Here is a 15,364-nt window from a genome sequence, read left to right on the forward strand (position 1 = left end):
ATTAAACAGCTGCAGATTTAATATCATTTTGCACAAATTTCAAAGGAATGTTGAAAAGACTGACTGATTGATCAAACCTCTTGATCCTATATTGTAAAACAAAAAAGAAGAAAAGGGAAAAAATTAATGCAAAAGTTGCCAAACAGTTCACGGAAAATTACAGTAAATTATCTGGTTACAGATTCTGTGTAATGTCATTTAAGCAGATTTATAAATTTTCTTATCTCTTGAATATAATAAAATCAATTAAATATAACATGCATATATACAAACTAAATAAATTGACTCTTTAAAATTTTTATTTCATTTTATCGTATTTTATTTTATCTTATCTTATTTCATCTTATTTAATTCAATTTAATTTTATTTTATCTTGTCTGTTTTATTTTATCTTATTTTTATTGAATTTATTTTATTTAATCTTATCTTATCTTTATTTTTATTTTATTTTATGACATTTTTAGTTTATTTTGTCCTTTTTTAAAGTTTCTACCTTTTAAAAAAACTGAATAATTATGTTATTTCATCAAATTATTCATAGATTTAATCAATCTGCCATATATGTTTTTATGATTCACAGATTTTATTAAACTTTAAAAAATGCTTAACTATTTTTTTCATATTTTCTTTAAATTACTACTAAATGCCCTTCATATTTTTTGACTGCTACAGAATTCTAAAATTTTTCCTACATCCTTGCTGCCAGATTTTTATGTCTTTCTTTTTTGTATATATAGATTGAAAACAATAGAAATCAACTTTTTTGATTTATGTGTGTTTTACTAAAATGACATTAATATTAATATAGACAAATATTTCTGTTTAGATTTTTTTTGCACTTTCACACCAGATTTATCAACAAAAAAAGGCTATTTCCTGCATTTTACAAATAAAGTCTCTCGATATGACAAACAGAGAAAATAATCAATATTTAACTGGCAGTAATTAATTTTTTCTCCTATTATTCTCCCATTATTCCTGACGCTGTGTGAGTGATACGTGATCTGTGATGATCTCAGGACCAGTTGTGGATGAATGAGTCACTGGCAGGAGGATCTGCAGTAACATCACACCAGCAGAGAACCGTCCAGAGCCGGTAACCTGAGTTCTGTCACTGAAGTCATGAATCACTGGGGAAGAAGCAGCACAGCGTGGTGGCATCTAATGAGCAGCTCTGATGCTGTCAGGAGGCCCAGCTGTTCTATAAACTCCTTCTGAACTTTATTATGGATTTTAAAAAAGCAGCAGATGATAATAAAGTGGCTCCATAAAGTTCTCCGGCTTTTCACTTTATATCTCCAAGTGACATCTGTTTTAGTCCTGACTGTATATGTGTCAAAAGGCAGTTACCACAAAAAAGTATTTTCTGAGAGAATCTATCTGTAAAATGCAAGAAAACAACTCTTTTTTGTGTCTATCACAGAAAAATGTACATTTATTTATACAAACTACACACAAAATTTAGACAAGTTACAGTTAGAAAGTTAGAAAAATTTACATGTTGACTGTAAAAACATATTTTCTCTTTTGTTATATTATTTTTAAATATCTTGTAAAGTCACAGATTAAAAAAACCCATTTATTTTCAGGTTGACTGTCAAAAGAAAAAATCCCAAATCTGCACATGATAAAATGATCATCAATTACAATTTTTACTAACATTAGGTAATTTTTACTATGTGTGATCATATTATTACAGAGTTTTACTGTATTTAAATCAATTAAGGACACAATTTCTGAAATACTTTGTTGAAATTTTTAGCATTTTTTAGTTTTTTTAATTTATATTTTATTAATTTATGTTAGTTTTTTAAAGTTGTTGTATTCCACAGTTTTTTAAACTTTTTTTCGGGCATCGTTGCTGTCAGACTTTCTACATTTATGACAGATTAATTTATTTATGTGTTTATTTTTTTCACAGTGCAATATGTAGCTTGTATTTAACAGTTAGAGCTAGTTGTAATTAAAGCAAAATTTTAAAAAATCTAACTAAAAACATAGAAATATCTCACTTAGAAGCTTTGAAAGGTTGTTAAAATGAACATATACTTAAATTTACCTTATTTTCTTCAAGAAATCTGTATAATGAGACAATATACTGTAATCATTATGCTGTTTTTTTAGCAACACTTAAATTGTGCACATATATTTATATTGTATTATTTGAATTTTAGTATATTTAAGAGACATTTTCTAAAGGTCTAAAGTTGTAATTCTATTTAAATTACATTTCCCTTGTTTTTTTTTTTGTTTGTTTGTTTTTTTGACACTCCCTTTGTGTTTGGGAAACAGCTGCATCTTTCCACATTAGCGGAGGCCTCACTCGCACCCTCGTGTTTATCAAGACCTAAATCTTATTAAGATTCCTCCCTTAAGACCAAACCTGTCGCCTACATGTTTACATAATCTCCCTCCGTGAGGAAAGTGTTGGGCCGGAGCGATTACGGAGGTTACTGGACGTACACTTTGAGAATCTGGGGGATTTTTCCTTCCCAGTTGCCCTGAAGCCTCCTCCTCCAGCTGTCCGGGAACGAGACACGTCGGTCTCGGTGTCGGATGTCGGCACTCGCTGATTGTAGAGTGACAACATGGATCAGAAATAGCAGCAGAGCGTCTATAAAAGCCTCCAGCTCCGGCGTAGACGGCCAGACAGAGGCAGAAGCCAGAGACAGAGCCAGCGGAAGCATCACAGAACATCCACCTGAAGGCCAGAAGATGCCCATCTGCACCGTGATGGAGAAGAGGAATGGAGTGCTGCTGGGAGCTGAGCTGAGCTGCAGCGTCCGGGAGGAGAATAAAGCTCAGAGGGAGAGCTACAGCGCCGACTGGCACAGCGTCAGCCTCAAGACCCAACCTCAGGACAGGTACCACATCCACCTCTAACACGACAGAACATCTGAGAAGCTTATCTACATCTTCTCATAATCTCCTCCTCTCTACCCTCCACAGACAGACCATGAGCATGAAGGACCAGTCTCGCCGGGAGACCCTGACCCGGCAGTGGCAGGCCCGGCCCCTGGTCCAGTCCTGCCCCTCTGGAGTCTTCCGGGTGGGCACCGTGGAGAGAGGGGTGAGGGAGCACCAGCTGCTGCCCAAGAGGAACACCCTCCCTCTGCCCATCTTCGTCCCTGCCGAGCTGGGCGTCCGGCTGGGCCGCGGAGCCCCCCACACCGAGGAGGACCTCCAGCCTTTCCCCACTCCGGACGGCGTCTGCCCCAGCAAGAGGACCGTGGACGAGATCACCAGGGACCTGCCGCCAGTCAAACCTGTCCTCATGGAGTTCGCCAAAGCGCCCAAAGCCCTCGGTCGCTCCATGTCTCAGGAGGCCCAGAGGGGGTGAAAAGGCACAAGAATTACAGAAGAAGAAGAAGAAGAGGGGAAGTTAGAGGGAGAGGATGACAGATGGGAAGGAAAGATCACAGATGTATATAGAAACAGTTGGAGCTCTGAATCACTTTTTTGTATCAGAAATGGTTGTTTGAAGGCCGTCTGACACTCTGGTGCACCATTTTTTTGTGCAAAATGTCCTCGTAAGGTAGATGAAAGTGTCCTAAAATGTGCTGACAGATGGTGAATGATTGCCGAGTGTAGCTAAGGATGGAAAGAGGAAGGTGAAAGGTGAAAGCTGAGGGGTCGACGGGGTCAGAAACATCTCCAGAAACTCCTGCCAGTCTGGATCGGTGTGGAGAGAACAGAATGCTCTGGCAGGATCACTGCAGCTGTACATAAAACATGAGCTCCAATCAGACAAGGACTCGTAGGAAAACCAATAAGCTGATTGTTTACTGTAATAACTGATCTGCTGGCATTTATATCACATAGAGGAGACGATGCTGTAGCAGCCGAGAGAATGTAAATGAATTTAAATCGTGTGCATTGATGCTGAAATGTTTTGTTGTTGTTGTCCTAGATATTTATTATTTTTACTAATAAAAATTGAACTTGTTGAAGTCATCGTTTTTTTTTCTCATTTTCTTTGGCAAATGCGACACAAAACATCTTTTAATTAGATTTTATTCACTTGCAATAAACAATAACAAATGCAATAAAAATGTGGAAATCTGGCAGCAAGAGTGTCAGAAAAACTATTTTAAAACCATGGAAAATTATACCATTCCAAAAGTGTTTAAACTATTGAAAATAGAGGCAAAAATCTGTAAAAGTAGGATTTTTTTTAAGCAGATTTAAATACAGTAAAACATTGCAAGGTAACAGGCAAAACATTTTATAATGTAAAAACACAAACATGGACTTTATGGACAGTTTTGGCCTGTTTGTTTTATTTTATAACCTGTAAATTAATTCCTCTTTCTATAATTTCGCTAGATATTTTCTGTAATTTAACAAAAAAGGGAACATTTACCTTATTTCTGTCCTTTATATACGAGTGTTCTTTCAATTGACAGCATATTTTGTAAAATAAGAATACTTTTGTCTGATTTAACTGCAGTAAAACAGTATAATTTTACAGTCACATATAGTAAAAGAACAAATTACTATTTGTAAATATACAGATTTTTGATGTGAAGATTATAGACAGTTATAACCTGTTTGTTTTTACTGTCAATATGTACATTTAAAAAGAAATTTTCTGTGGTTGTAGTAGATATCTGAAACAATCAGATGAAAAATGACCGTTCTCAGTCATTTTTAAGGGTTAACATTGTAAATTAATACTTTTCTTTCTACTATTTCACTAGTTATTAAATGTAAATTAACAAAATAACAAATCTTTAAAATACAAAAATAATTAGTAACATGTGGACTTTATGTACAGTTTTGTCCTGTTCTTGGCATACACACACACACACACACACACACACACACACACACACACACACACACACACACACACACACACACACACACACACACACACACATGTTGCATAAATAATACCCCCTTTTTTCTATAATTTTGCTAGTTATTATCCGTAATTTAACACAACAACAAATCTGTTGTTGTGTTAAATTACATTGTCAAATTATATTAATACTTAATGTACATAATTTATCTTTCAAATCTACATTATGTACAGTTTTGACCTGTGTTTTCATTTTTATTTTTTTGCAGTTAAGATATACATTTATACTGCTTTTTCTGTGTTTTAACTTGACATTATCTAGTTATATTAACATTTGAAAAATTATTTGCCATTTTTCAGTTGTTAGTATGAGTGATTTTTCTTTTGAATAACAGCAAATATCTGTGAAATAATTATATTTTGGCTGATTTAAACTACAGCAAAAGAATTTTGAATTTTCCAACCAAATGCTGCAAAAGCACAAATTTGTAAAAATAAATAAATAAATAAATAAAAAATAAGAATAACATTTTTTTTAATGCAGACTTGATGGGGACATTATTTACAGCTTTATGTATATTTTTTTTCTGTGATTTTCCTAGTGCACATCTGTGTAATTGCACTAAATTGATAAAAAATAGATGCCTTTAACTGTTAAAAATGTCATTTTTTGAGGGGGGTAAAAGAGGCTTTGTGATACACTAAAGGTTTGGTAATGAGGAGGCAGACATGATGATAAAATAAAACCCTGAGCAGAGCAGATTGTTTCCAAGGATTTGGACCAACAGCAATAACAGCTGAGCTTAGCTGCAGCTGCCTGAGGTTACTGGGTTTGGGGGAGAGGAAAACTGGACATCAATAGATTTTTTCTTCATAGAGGAATCCATGGCATGTGCATGCTCCTCAAAGAGGTTTTAGACAGCGCCAAAATGACTAGTTTAACCAGTTTTGTTATCCATCCATCCATTATCTATACACCGCTTAATCCTCACTAGGGTCGCGGGGGGGGCTGGAGCCTATCCCAGCTGACTCAGGTGAAGGCAGGGGACACCCTAGACAGGTCACCAGTCTGTCGCAGGGCCACATACAAAGACAAACAATCACTCTCACATTCACACCTACGGGCAATTTAGAATGATCAATTAACCTCAGCATATTTTTGGACTGTGGGAGGAAGCCGGAGTACCCGGAGAAAACCCACGCATGCACAGGGAGAACATGCAAACTCCATGCAGAAAGATCCCGGGAAAGCCGGGACGCGAACCAGGGATCTTCTCGCTGCAAGGCGAAAGTGCTAACCACTACGCCACTGTGCAGCCCCCAGTTTTGTTAATTAGGTTTTAATTTATTCATGTAAACTGTACTTTTAGTTCATCAAATGCTCCTAAAAAATAGAAAAAGAAAGATTTCTGATAAATAAGGTCACATAGAATTGTTGCTTTTACTGTAAATAGACGGATCATTTTAACAGTCGTGCATCAACAGCAACCACTGACCGACTGGAGGCTGAGAACAACTTTGTAAATCAAAGAGAAAATAAGAAACAGTGCACAGTGGCAGATGACAGATGACAGACTCAATCCTCCTCAGCATGGAGGATAGCTAGTTTCTGCAGAGACATTCTATTATTTCAGCTGCTTTATGTTGTCTTGTGTCGCTCTGTCTTTCTCTTTAAAACACCCCAAAGATGCTCTGTTGGATTCAAGTTACGACTTGTTCTTGTCCATGTCGTAGTTACGACTTTTCTTCTTTAGAAACTTGTGTGATTTCGTGCTTTGAATGGTTCTCATGCTGGAATATTCCTCTTTGTCAAGCTTCTGCAGACTGGGAGTGATATTCTCAGACAGTATTTTGTTTTTTCCATTTATAAATGTCGCCTTTCCAACATATTTTTCACTCATGCGGCCCCATATCATCACACTTCCACCTCCGTGCTTCACTGTCAGGACTATGCATTCACTGTGGTGGTCCTGGTCAGATTCACACCAACATGCTGGACTCCATCTGAGTGGAACAAATTTATTTTGGCTTCATCTGACCAAATATTGAACTCCTATCATTCATCAGGCTTCTTTATGTGTCTTTTATCAAAGCATCATTTTGTAGTTTTCCTCTAAACCGCAAACAAGAGTTTTTTTTTTCTTGGATACAGTCCATAGAAGTTGATGTTCTGAGATGTCCTTCGCATTGTTTAAGCTTCACAGAAACTTTGATTTTCATTGATAATCCCTCTGAAGTATTATCCGTGTTTTTCAGAGCTTGATTTTTAAAGTAGGTCACCGTCTGTAGAGTTATTTTAGGAGGAGCCATAATTAGTGGTACTATGGCTCTATATATATCTCCTGATTACTGCTGCAGCTGTGTTTCACTGAGTTTTTTTTTTTTTTGTTGATCTTCTTGTATCATTTTCCATCTTTGCAAAGCCTCACAATCAGATTTTTCAGTTCCTCTGTTCAGTTCTTTTCAATGTGGAGCCATGATGAAGACATGTAGCCCATACACCCAAAACTGAGAAAGTTCTGCAGGTCACAGCTCATTTTATAACAATGTTCAAGTAGTTAGGCCGAATGGACAACATGAGTGGACTCTTGCTGCGTTGAGTCTCTTCTTAGCGGCCTGTATTTTCATTCTAATATATTGAAAATATTTGTTCATGATTGTTTGTAAGAATAAATGTTCCACTGTTCAACTTCGGCAGTTATTGAGGAGACACCATTCTGACAGGGGTGTACTTACTTCTATTCTACACTGAAGTGCAGCAACCACAGTTATAGTCTAAACAAGGATAGGAGGTGAAAATGAATGGAAAAAAGAACAGTGAGGAAGATAAATGAATGAAGACATTAAAAGGAAGAAGATAAATCTGCCCTAAATAACTGTGAACCCCACTTCACCCTTCATCTATCTTTCATGTTGCACCTCCTGTATTTGCTCTCCACAGAACACACTGTTCCCTGGTACTCTGCAGAGCTGAAGTGGATGCATTCGTCTCGATTCACTCCCTCAATCTACAGTTTACTCAACCTAACTTATCAATTATTACTTCTGCCATCAGCTGCCCTGCATCTAATGAAAATCTCTCCTCTGGATATATTTGTCTGTTTAACCCTTCTGACTCATTGTTCCCTTCACTCTCCCTCGTCATTCTCACTTGTGATAGGCGATGCGCGTGGTCTGATATTAATAGCTGGGTAAACATTGGCATTGCCCTGGAGACAGTGGAGAGACAGGCGTATCGGCACGTTCTTCACATTTGAGCCCTTAATCCTGGTGTTTTATCAGAGATTTGGGCGTGCTGCCTTCACTCCCTATCTTTAAAATTACCCTCCCACACTGCAGCTGAAGCACTGAGCTCCACGGCCCGAACTGTCACAGCACAATCCAGGTTTAAAACTCCAAATGAACCTCCAAACTATTTCCAGGGGATGCCAAGGAATGTGGGTATTGCAATGGCGTGTGTTGCCACAGACAAATCCTGTGAATTGATTCTGAAATTCTTTCCTATCGCTCAGCTGTCTCAACAGCCACTGCATGCAAGTTAATGTAAAGCTGAAAAACTGGGTCACACTCTGTTAAGCTTCGTCAAACCTGAAAGTGAGTGGAAAACTTATTTTTCATGCACTTTTTCACCAGTTTTTGTTGCTTTATCGTTGTCACCTGCAGGTGTTGACAGTAAATATGAGATGGAACAGTGCTGCACAGCTGTAGATCTGAGTGTCGTCACACTCTTGCCATGTACTATACATACCAGCAGTGGTATGCAATGTAAGGACATACATGACTGCAGCATGCAGCGTCACTGTGAATACTTACAGTACACTACATACAGGCATCTTACTTGTGATCCCTGCTCCATCCGACTTAAAACGTCTGCTTCTGCTGCTCCCTACTGGATAATCTGGGTAATTTATAGTGTTTTGAAATAATATTGTAAGTTTTTTCCATTTATTGCTTTCCAACACTGAATCGTGGTCAATTTAAATATTTTTTAAAAGAATTTACAAAAAATAGACATATTCATGTCAAAGTAAAAACAGATATCTAAAAAGTAATACTAATTAATTAAAAATATACAATGTAAATAAGTAATTCCATAAGAGAGTCGCCTAATTCAACACATCTAATAGTCATCTAAAAGTCACACAGTCCAAGAAATGGTGATCATCTGAGGTCAGTGAATGTGTCTCAGTGATTGTAGTATAAAGACTCTTGTATCTGGAAGGTCCAGTCACTGGTGGATCAGTTCTCCTGGATAGAACTACATCATAGAGATTTAAAAAAAAAAAAGATTACTAAAAAGCATCAGTCAGGAGATGATACAAGACAGTTTCCAAGTTACTGAATATCTGTTGCAGTCCAGTTTGATCCATCATTAAGAAATGGAAGGAATGTGGAACATGAGTAAATCTGACTAGAGCAGGACGTCCTCAAAAACTGAGAGACTGAGCAAGAAAGAGACTAGTGAGGGAGGCCACCAAGACACCTATGACTCCTCTGAAGGAGTTCCAAGCTTCAGCAGCTGAGATGGGAGAGACTGTTCATACAACAACTGTTGTCTGTTCTTCAGCAGTCAAAGCTTTATGGGAGACAAAGAGAAAGACTGATGGAAAAAGCTCATATTAAATCTGGACTAGAGTTCACCAGAAGACATGTGGAGACTCTGAAGTCAGCTGGAAGAAGGTTATTTGATCTGAGGAGACCAGAATGGAGGTTTTAGTCCATCAGACTAGATGCTATGTTTGGAAGACACCAAACACTGAACATCATCCCAAACATGCCATCCCCACTGTGTAGCATGGAGGTGGCAGCATCATGATGTTTCTCAGCAGCAGGTCCTGAAGGCTTGTAAAGGTAGAGGGTAAAATGAATGCAGCAAAGTGTAGAGAAATCCTGGAGGACAACCTGATGCAGTCTGAAGAGAACTGAGACTTGGAGAAGATTTGTTTTCCATCAAGACAATGAGTCGAAACAAACATCTGAAGCTCCACAGAAATGGTTTAAAGACAACAAGGTGAAAGTTCTGGAAGCCGAGTCAGAGTCCAGACCTCAATCCAACTGAGAATTAGTGTGTGGACTTGAAAAGTTCTGTTCACTCATGATCCCTGTGGAACCTGACAAAGGTTGAGCAGTTTTGCAAAGCAGAATGAGGTAAAACTGCAGCGTCCACATGTTCAGACTGATTGAAACCAACACAGGATCTACTAAACGCTGCCTTGAAGCGGGTTAATACTTATGCAGTCACTTAATTTACGTTTTAAATCATTAATTAATTGCCATCACTTTGAAGAAATCTGTTTTCAATTGACATGGAAGTGGATTTTCTTTTGCAAAATCTTACCAAAAAGTCATTAAAAGTGGAAATCTTGCAACAGGGTTAATGCTTTTTATAGACACTGTAGCTTGAACAATGTGAAGACATAAAAATGCTATTTACATGAGAAAATGTATACAACTAGAATAATGTAAAAAAAAAAAAAAAGAGAGAAAACACCAAACATTAGAGTGGAATCATCGTCTTTCAAGGATCTTTTCTCCCTGCTGGTGTCCCATTAGGAGTCATATTTGGCGACTACATTAACGATCCCCCTCTGTTGTTCTCTATGAAAACAGCAAAAGAGGAAACATTACACAGATCTAAAGCCGATTAGCTCGTCTCCTCAAATGTTTGCCATCATCACAAACAGAAGCGGCCTCCTCCTCATCACGCTGATGCTCGCTGCTGTCGCCTCTTTGTCACGCTGTCATGGAGGCCGCGATGACATCACAGCCGACCGTGTTAATTGGCTGCCGGCTGGGTGTTGCTGTGGTTGGTTTGTACCTGCTGCAGACTCCTGCAGTCCCAGCGGCCCTCGGTTTGGGCCAACAGGAGGGACAGCAGGCCTGAATTAATATGCAGCAGAACACTGGATGGTTTTAGCTACCTCATGTGAATGAGAAATGATTGCAAGTGAAGCGACAAAATAATTCCACACAACCACGAGCTGACACTGAGTTTAGTGTCTTATTCGATATATAGGTTTAAAAATGGATTACAAATTCTTAATTGTTATTTCTTTGCCTGCTGTGGAGTTTTTAAAAGAGCATATATGCAGATAAACATGCACTGATGAAGCTGCAGGAAGATGGAAAGGCACACAACAACGCATTTAGCTCTGCAAGACGTCGCAGGTTTAGGTGAAAACTGCAAAATGTGGCTGCCATTCCAAATTTGTGTTTTTAGTGGACTTTACTTGTTTGTATTTGTTGTAATGTGTTTTTAATGTGTGAAGGTGCTTTCAATGTTTGAGTGTGGTTTTTAAACTTTGTCTTACAGCCGTGACAAAAGATGAATTTCTGTTTATACTTGGAACATACAATAAAGTTGTCTATCTCTCTATCTATCTATCTATCTGTCTATCTATCAAATAGTCTGTAAAAAGTTCACCACAGGACATTTTCAAGCTTAATAAAAGTTATAAAACCATCTTTAAAGAGTTTTGACACCACAAATGGAGCAAAGTCAACACTGTTGTTATTCTCCAGCAGTGTTTGACCAACAAAGATCCGTCTGGATGTCTTAGCCGCTGTCAGGTCTCTTGTTGTTCTGTTGTGTTTTCCTGTCCTTTGTGTTGGTTTTTCTTTGTCTCGCTGCCATCTCTGTGATTTCCTGATTGTTTCCACCTGCTCCCAATTACCTGGATTCAGCCTCCAGTTTCTCCTGTTGTCAGTTTGTCGGTTCACCTGCCTACAGTGCTGCTTGTCTCTGAGTTGTCTCCTGAGTTTTGGATTCATCTGGTTGTTTTCTCTCTGGCTGGATTGTTTTTTGTTGGGACTTCACCTGCCAGAACCTGCAGTAAGCTTCACCTTAGTTTGCTTTGCACACAACACTGACAGAGGAGGCTGAGTTGGTTTCGTATCAGGGTTATTCCATCCTCAAATTGTCTTTCAGTTGCTTGAAATTTTTTCTAATCATAAACTGTGGATATTTAAAATGGTATCTTGTTGCAGGGAGGGGTGCAGGAAGCCTTGTGATGCTTGAGAAGGGCAAACATGCTGGCAAAAAGTGTTATTATGGAAGCTGTTTATTTGCAATTTTTAAACAAATCTCCAAAAGGAAGAAAAAAATAGCAAGAGAAATACATTTACAAACTTTGACAACTTGCAAGCATTTCCTTCCTGGTTAAACTGGCCAATCAGGACGCATCTATCATTCAACCAATCCAATCATATTTGAGGTCCCGCCCACTCAGGGAACAAATAAAGAAGCTGCTTTCCAGGTGTGTTTCCTCTTTTACCTCCAGGACAAGATGGCCGCTGCAAGAAAGAAACTCAGGTAATGATTTCTGTATTTTTTTTTTTTTTTTAACAACCTGCTGCTTTAATCAGAGAAGTAAATTGAAGGAAGAGGATTTAAGTGACTTTGAATGTTGCATGGTTGTTGGTGCCAGATGGGCTGGTCTGAGTATTTCACAAACTGCTGATCTACTGGGATTCTCTAGGGTTTACACAGAATGGTCTGAAAAAGAGAAAATATCCAGTGAGAGGCAGTTGTTTGGATGAAAATGCCTTGTTTATGTGAAAGGTCAGACTGGGCAGATTGGTTGGAGATGATAGAAAGGCAACAGTAACTCAAATAACTACTTGGTCAGAATTTGGCATTAACAGCATGAAAGCATGGATCCATCCTGCCTTGTATCAACGGTTCAGACTGGTGGTGGTGGTGTAATGGTGTGGGGGATATTTTCTTGGCACACTTTGGGCCTCTTAGTACCAATTGAGGATCGTTTAAGCACCACAGCCTACCTGAGTATTGTTGCTAACCATGTCCATAACTTCATGTCCACAGTGTACCATCCTCTGATGGCTACCAAGCAGGATAATGCACCACGTCACAAAGCTCCAATCACCTGAAGCTGGTTTCTTGAACATGACAATGAGTTCACTGTAGTCCAATGGCCTCCACAGTCACCATATCTCAGTCCAATAGAGCACCTTTGGGATGAGGTGGCCATGAAGAATTATGGAAGTTCTGAAGGCAAAAGTGAGGTCCAGTCTTTTACTAGCAAGCTGTACCTAATAAAGTGACCAGTGAGTGTATTTCAAATACTTTCAAGGATCCATTTTTAAGAACCCAGCCATAGTTTTGCACATTGAAATCTGAGAAAAGAAAGAAAAGAACGAAGCCTAATAACAAAATGTTTTCTATTTTACAATTTAAAAAAAAAAATACTTAAGTTGGACATTCCAAGTTTACTTTTCATGACAATAAGCTGCAGTGATGCTCATTTAGAAGGAGTCAAATGATTCATCTAACTTAAACCAGTGGTGTTAATATTACTGGTTAACTTAAGTTGATAAACTTGGTTCAATTGCACAAGTTGGTCCAACATTTCCCCTTTTTCCAGTGTGTCTGTGAAATAAATCTCAAGATGCAGCAAGAGAATGAGCCTGAGTGCTCCAAAGAACAGCTAAAGAAGAACAAATGAGCCAAAGTCCCGACTGTAATCTAATAGAAATGCACCGGAATGACCTGAAGCGAGCAGCTTGTGTGATAAAACCCAGAGTTTAAGTTGTTCTAAGTGCAGGAATGAGATCAAAATCTTCATCAGTCACCGCAAATTCTTCGGTAGATGCACTTATCGCTGCACAATGATATATTTTTGCCACTCAGATGTAAAACTTGGTCATTTTTTTCAATAAATACCATTATTTTGCTGATTTATTTGCTTAATTGAGCTCTTTTATCTATCGTTTAGGACTCGTGTGATGTTTTAGGTCGTATTTATGCAAAAACTTAAAGATACTGAACGATTTGCGAACTTTTAAGCACCAGCAGTAATGAGTGGAGATATGAAATATACTGGACATGGAGCAGCTCCGATCTCTCGTCTCTGGGTTGGGGAGAAAAGGTGGATTTGTCTTTGTGGTCCTTTGTGGCCGGAGGCAGCAGCAGGTACAGGGCAGCAGCAGGTACACCTGTGGGTCGACCTCATTCCTCTGAATTATAACGAGACCTCTGAGACACGGAGAAGGAGGGAAAAAAGTCCAGCTTCAATCCTCAGTGCAAGAGAAAAGAAAAAGAAAAGTTTGGGCTTAGTCTCACTAAAATGGAAACTGCAGGTATTTTAATTTCCACTGACATGTAATTATTTTTTCTCACCTTTTTGTCTCTGTGGACCAAAAATACATTTCAAGTTGCATCTTAAAATAAAACAGTACAGTGGATTCATCCTCCTACTCATGCACTCAACCAATTCCAAATTAGCAGCACTTATACAACTCAGTTTTGCTGTTAGTGTGATTAAAAAAGCAGAATACTGACCCAAGAAATGCTAGAAAATTAAATTTTGTCCATTTTATTTATTTTTTTCACCATTTTAATGGTTTATGGCTTTAGAACTGTGACATACTGCACAGAAGACATTTTCATAGAGGTACAGAATTTTATATTGCAGTAAAAAATGAGCCCACAGTGAATGAAAATGTGCCAGGAGCAGAAACTACTTGGAGTTCAGAGGGTTAAGACTCTACAATGCATAAATGTGTAGATGCTGTGTAAGTGTATACTGGAATAATTTGACTTGGAAGTGAAATTAAAGGACCAGAGTGTTGGATTCAGTGACATCTAGTTGTGAAGCTACAGACTGCAGCTTCTAACTGAAAAGTTAAAGCTGCTGCAACAATCATTTTTAAACCCCAAAGGCCCTCTTCAGAGCAAAAATTTGTTGGTTTGTTCTGGTCTTCTGCAGAAACGCAATCGGCTCTCATTGTATATATGAAGAACAGATTTACAGCTAAAGAAAACACAACAACTCCTGGTTACAGATGATTATGCACGAGTGAAATCATTGCTAAAACATAATATATTCCATTTTTTTGTGAATAGATTTCTCTAAATCCAACAAACGGGTCCTTTAAAATAGCATTTATTCCTCTTTAATTGCCGAACTTGTCAAAATGGTGACCAGGCTGGAAGGTGATCCAGTTTAAGTTGAGTTACCCCAAGTTCAAGCCAGTTGTACTGTATTTAAATCTGAGCTGATTTATGAATTCTGTTTCCCACCTCAGGACCTGATGAAGAACCGACATGGTGACGCTGTACGTGATGACCTGCTGCATCCTGGATCATCATCATCAGCGCTACAAGGCCTGCTCATTGATAATACTACTCACATGTATGTATTGGTCTCCATCCCAATCTTCTTATCAGTTTCATCACCTGCTGTTCGGTCCTCTTCCCTCCCAGAGACTCGCTGATTAACCCACGTTGTGTCAAACCGAGGTGACGATTGTTCTGTTCCACGTTCGCTTTTCTCACCTCCTTGTCACTCAGTTTATTCGACAATGACTCACCTCTTATGAAATGTATATATATATATATAACTATACTTCCTGTCCGAGATTTAAGAAAGTCTCCTCAAGTTCCTATAACTCCACTGTAGACAGAAAACTTACTGTAAGTGTTTATATTTATTTAAAGCTTGCAATATTATTGATGCCTCTGGTCACCAGTGATTTCTGGTGCCACAATGATGCAACATTCAGTAGCTTCACAAAATGTGGAATGAATCACACTCCATA

At 38.2% G+C, this 15,364-nt stretch overlaps 1 protein-coding gene across 1 annotated transcript; it reads left to right on the top strand.

Annotated features, from left to right (window-relative positions):
• Positions 1-2,640: 2,640 nt before the first annotated feature.
• tcap (titin-cap (telethonin)) lies at positions 2,641-3,950 on the top strand. The gene is made up of 2 exons (XM_023294249.3): positions 2,641-2,864; positions 2,950-3,950. The coding sequence occupies exons 1-2, from the start codon at positions 2,716-2,718 to the stop codon at positions 3,338-3,340; spliced, it is 540 nt and encodes a 179-aa protein (XP_023150017.1). The 5' UTR covers positions 2,641-2,715; the 3' UTR covers positions 3,341-3,950.
• Positions 3,951-15,364: the final 11,414 nt, after the last annotated feature.

This window comes from Amphiprion ocellaris, chromosome 19, assembly GCF_022539595.1.
Source record: "Amphiprion ocellaris isolate individual 3 ecotype Okinawa chromosome 19, ASM2253959v1, whole genome shotgun sequence".
In the NCBI taxonomy this organism is placed as follows: domain Eukaryota; kingdom Metazoa; phylum Chordata; class Actinopteri; family Pomacentridae; genus Amphiprion; species Amphiprion ocellaris.

Coding starts and splice junctions, on each gene's coding strand:
- tcap (XM_023294249.3), top strand. CDS start 2,716: ATGCCCATCTGCACCGTGATGGAGAAGAGGAATGGAGTGCTGCTGGGA. Junction 2,865..2,949: donor AAGACCCAACCTCAGGACAG/GTACCACATCCA, acceptor TACCCTCCACAG/ACAGACCATGAGCATGAAGG.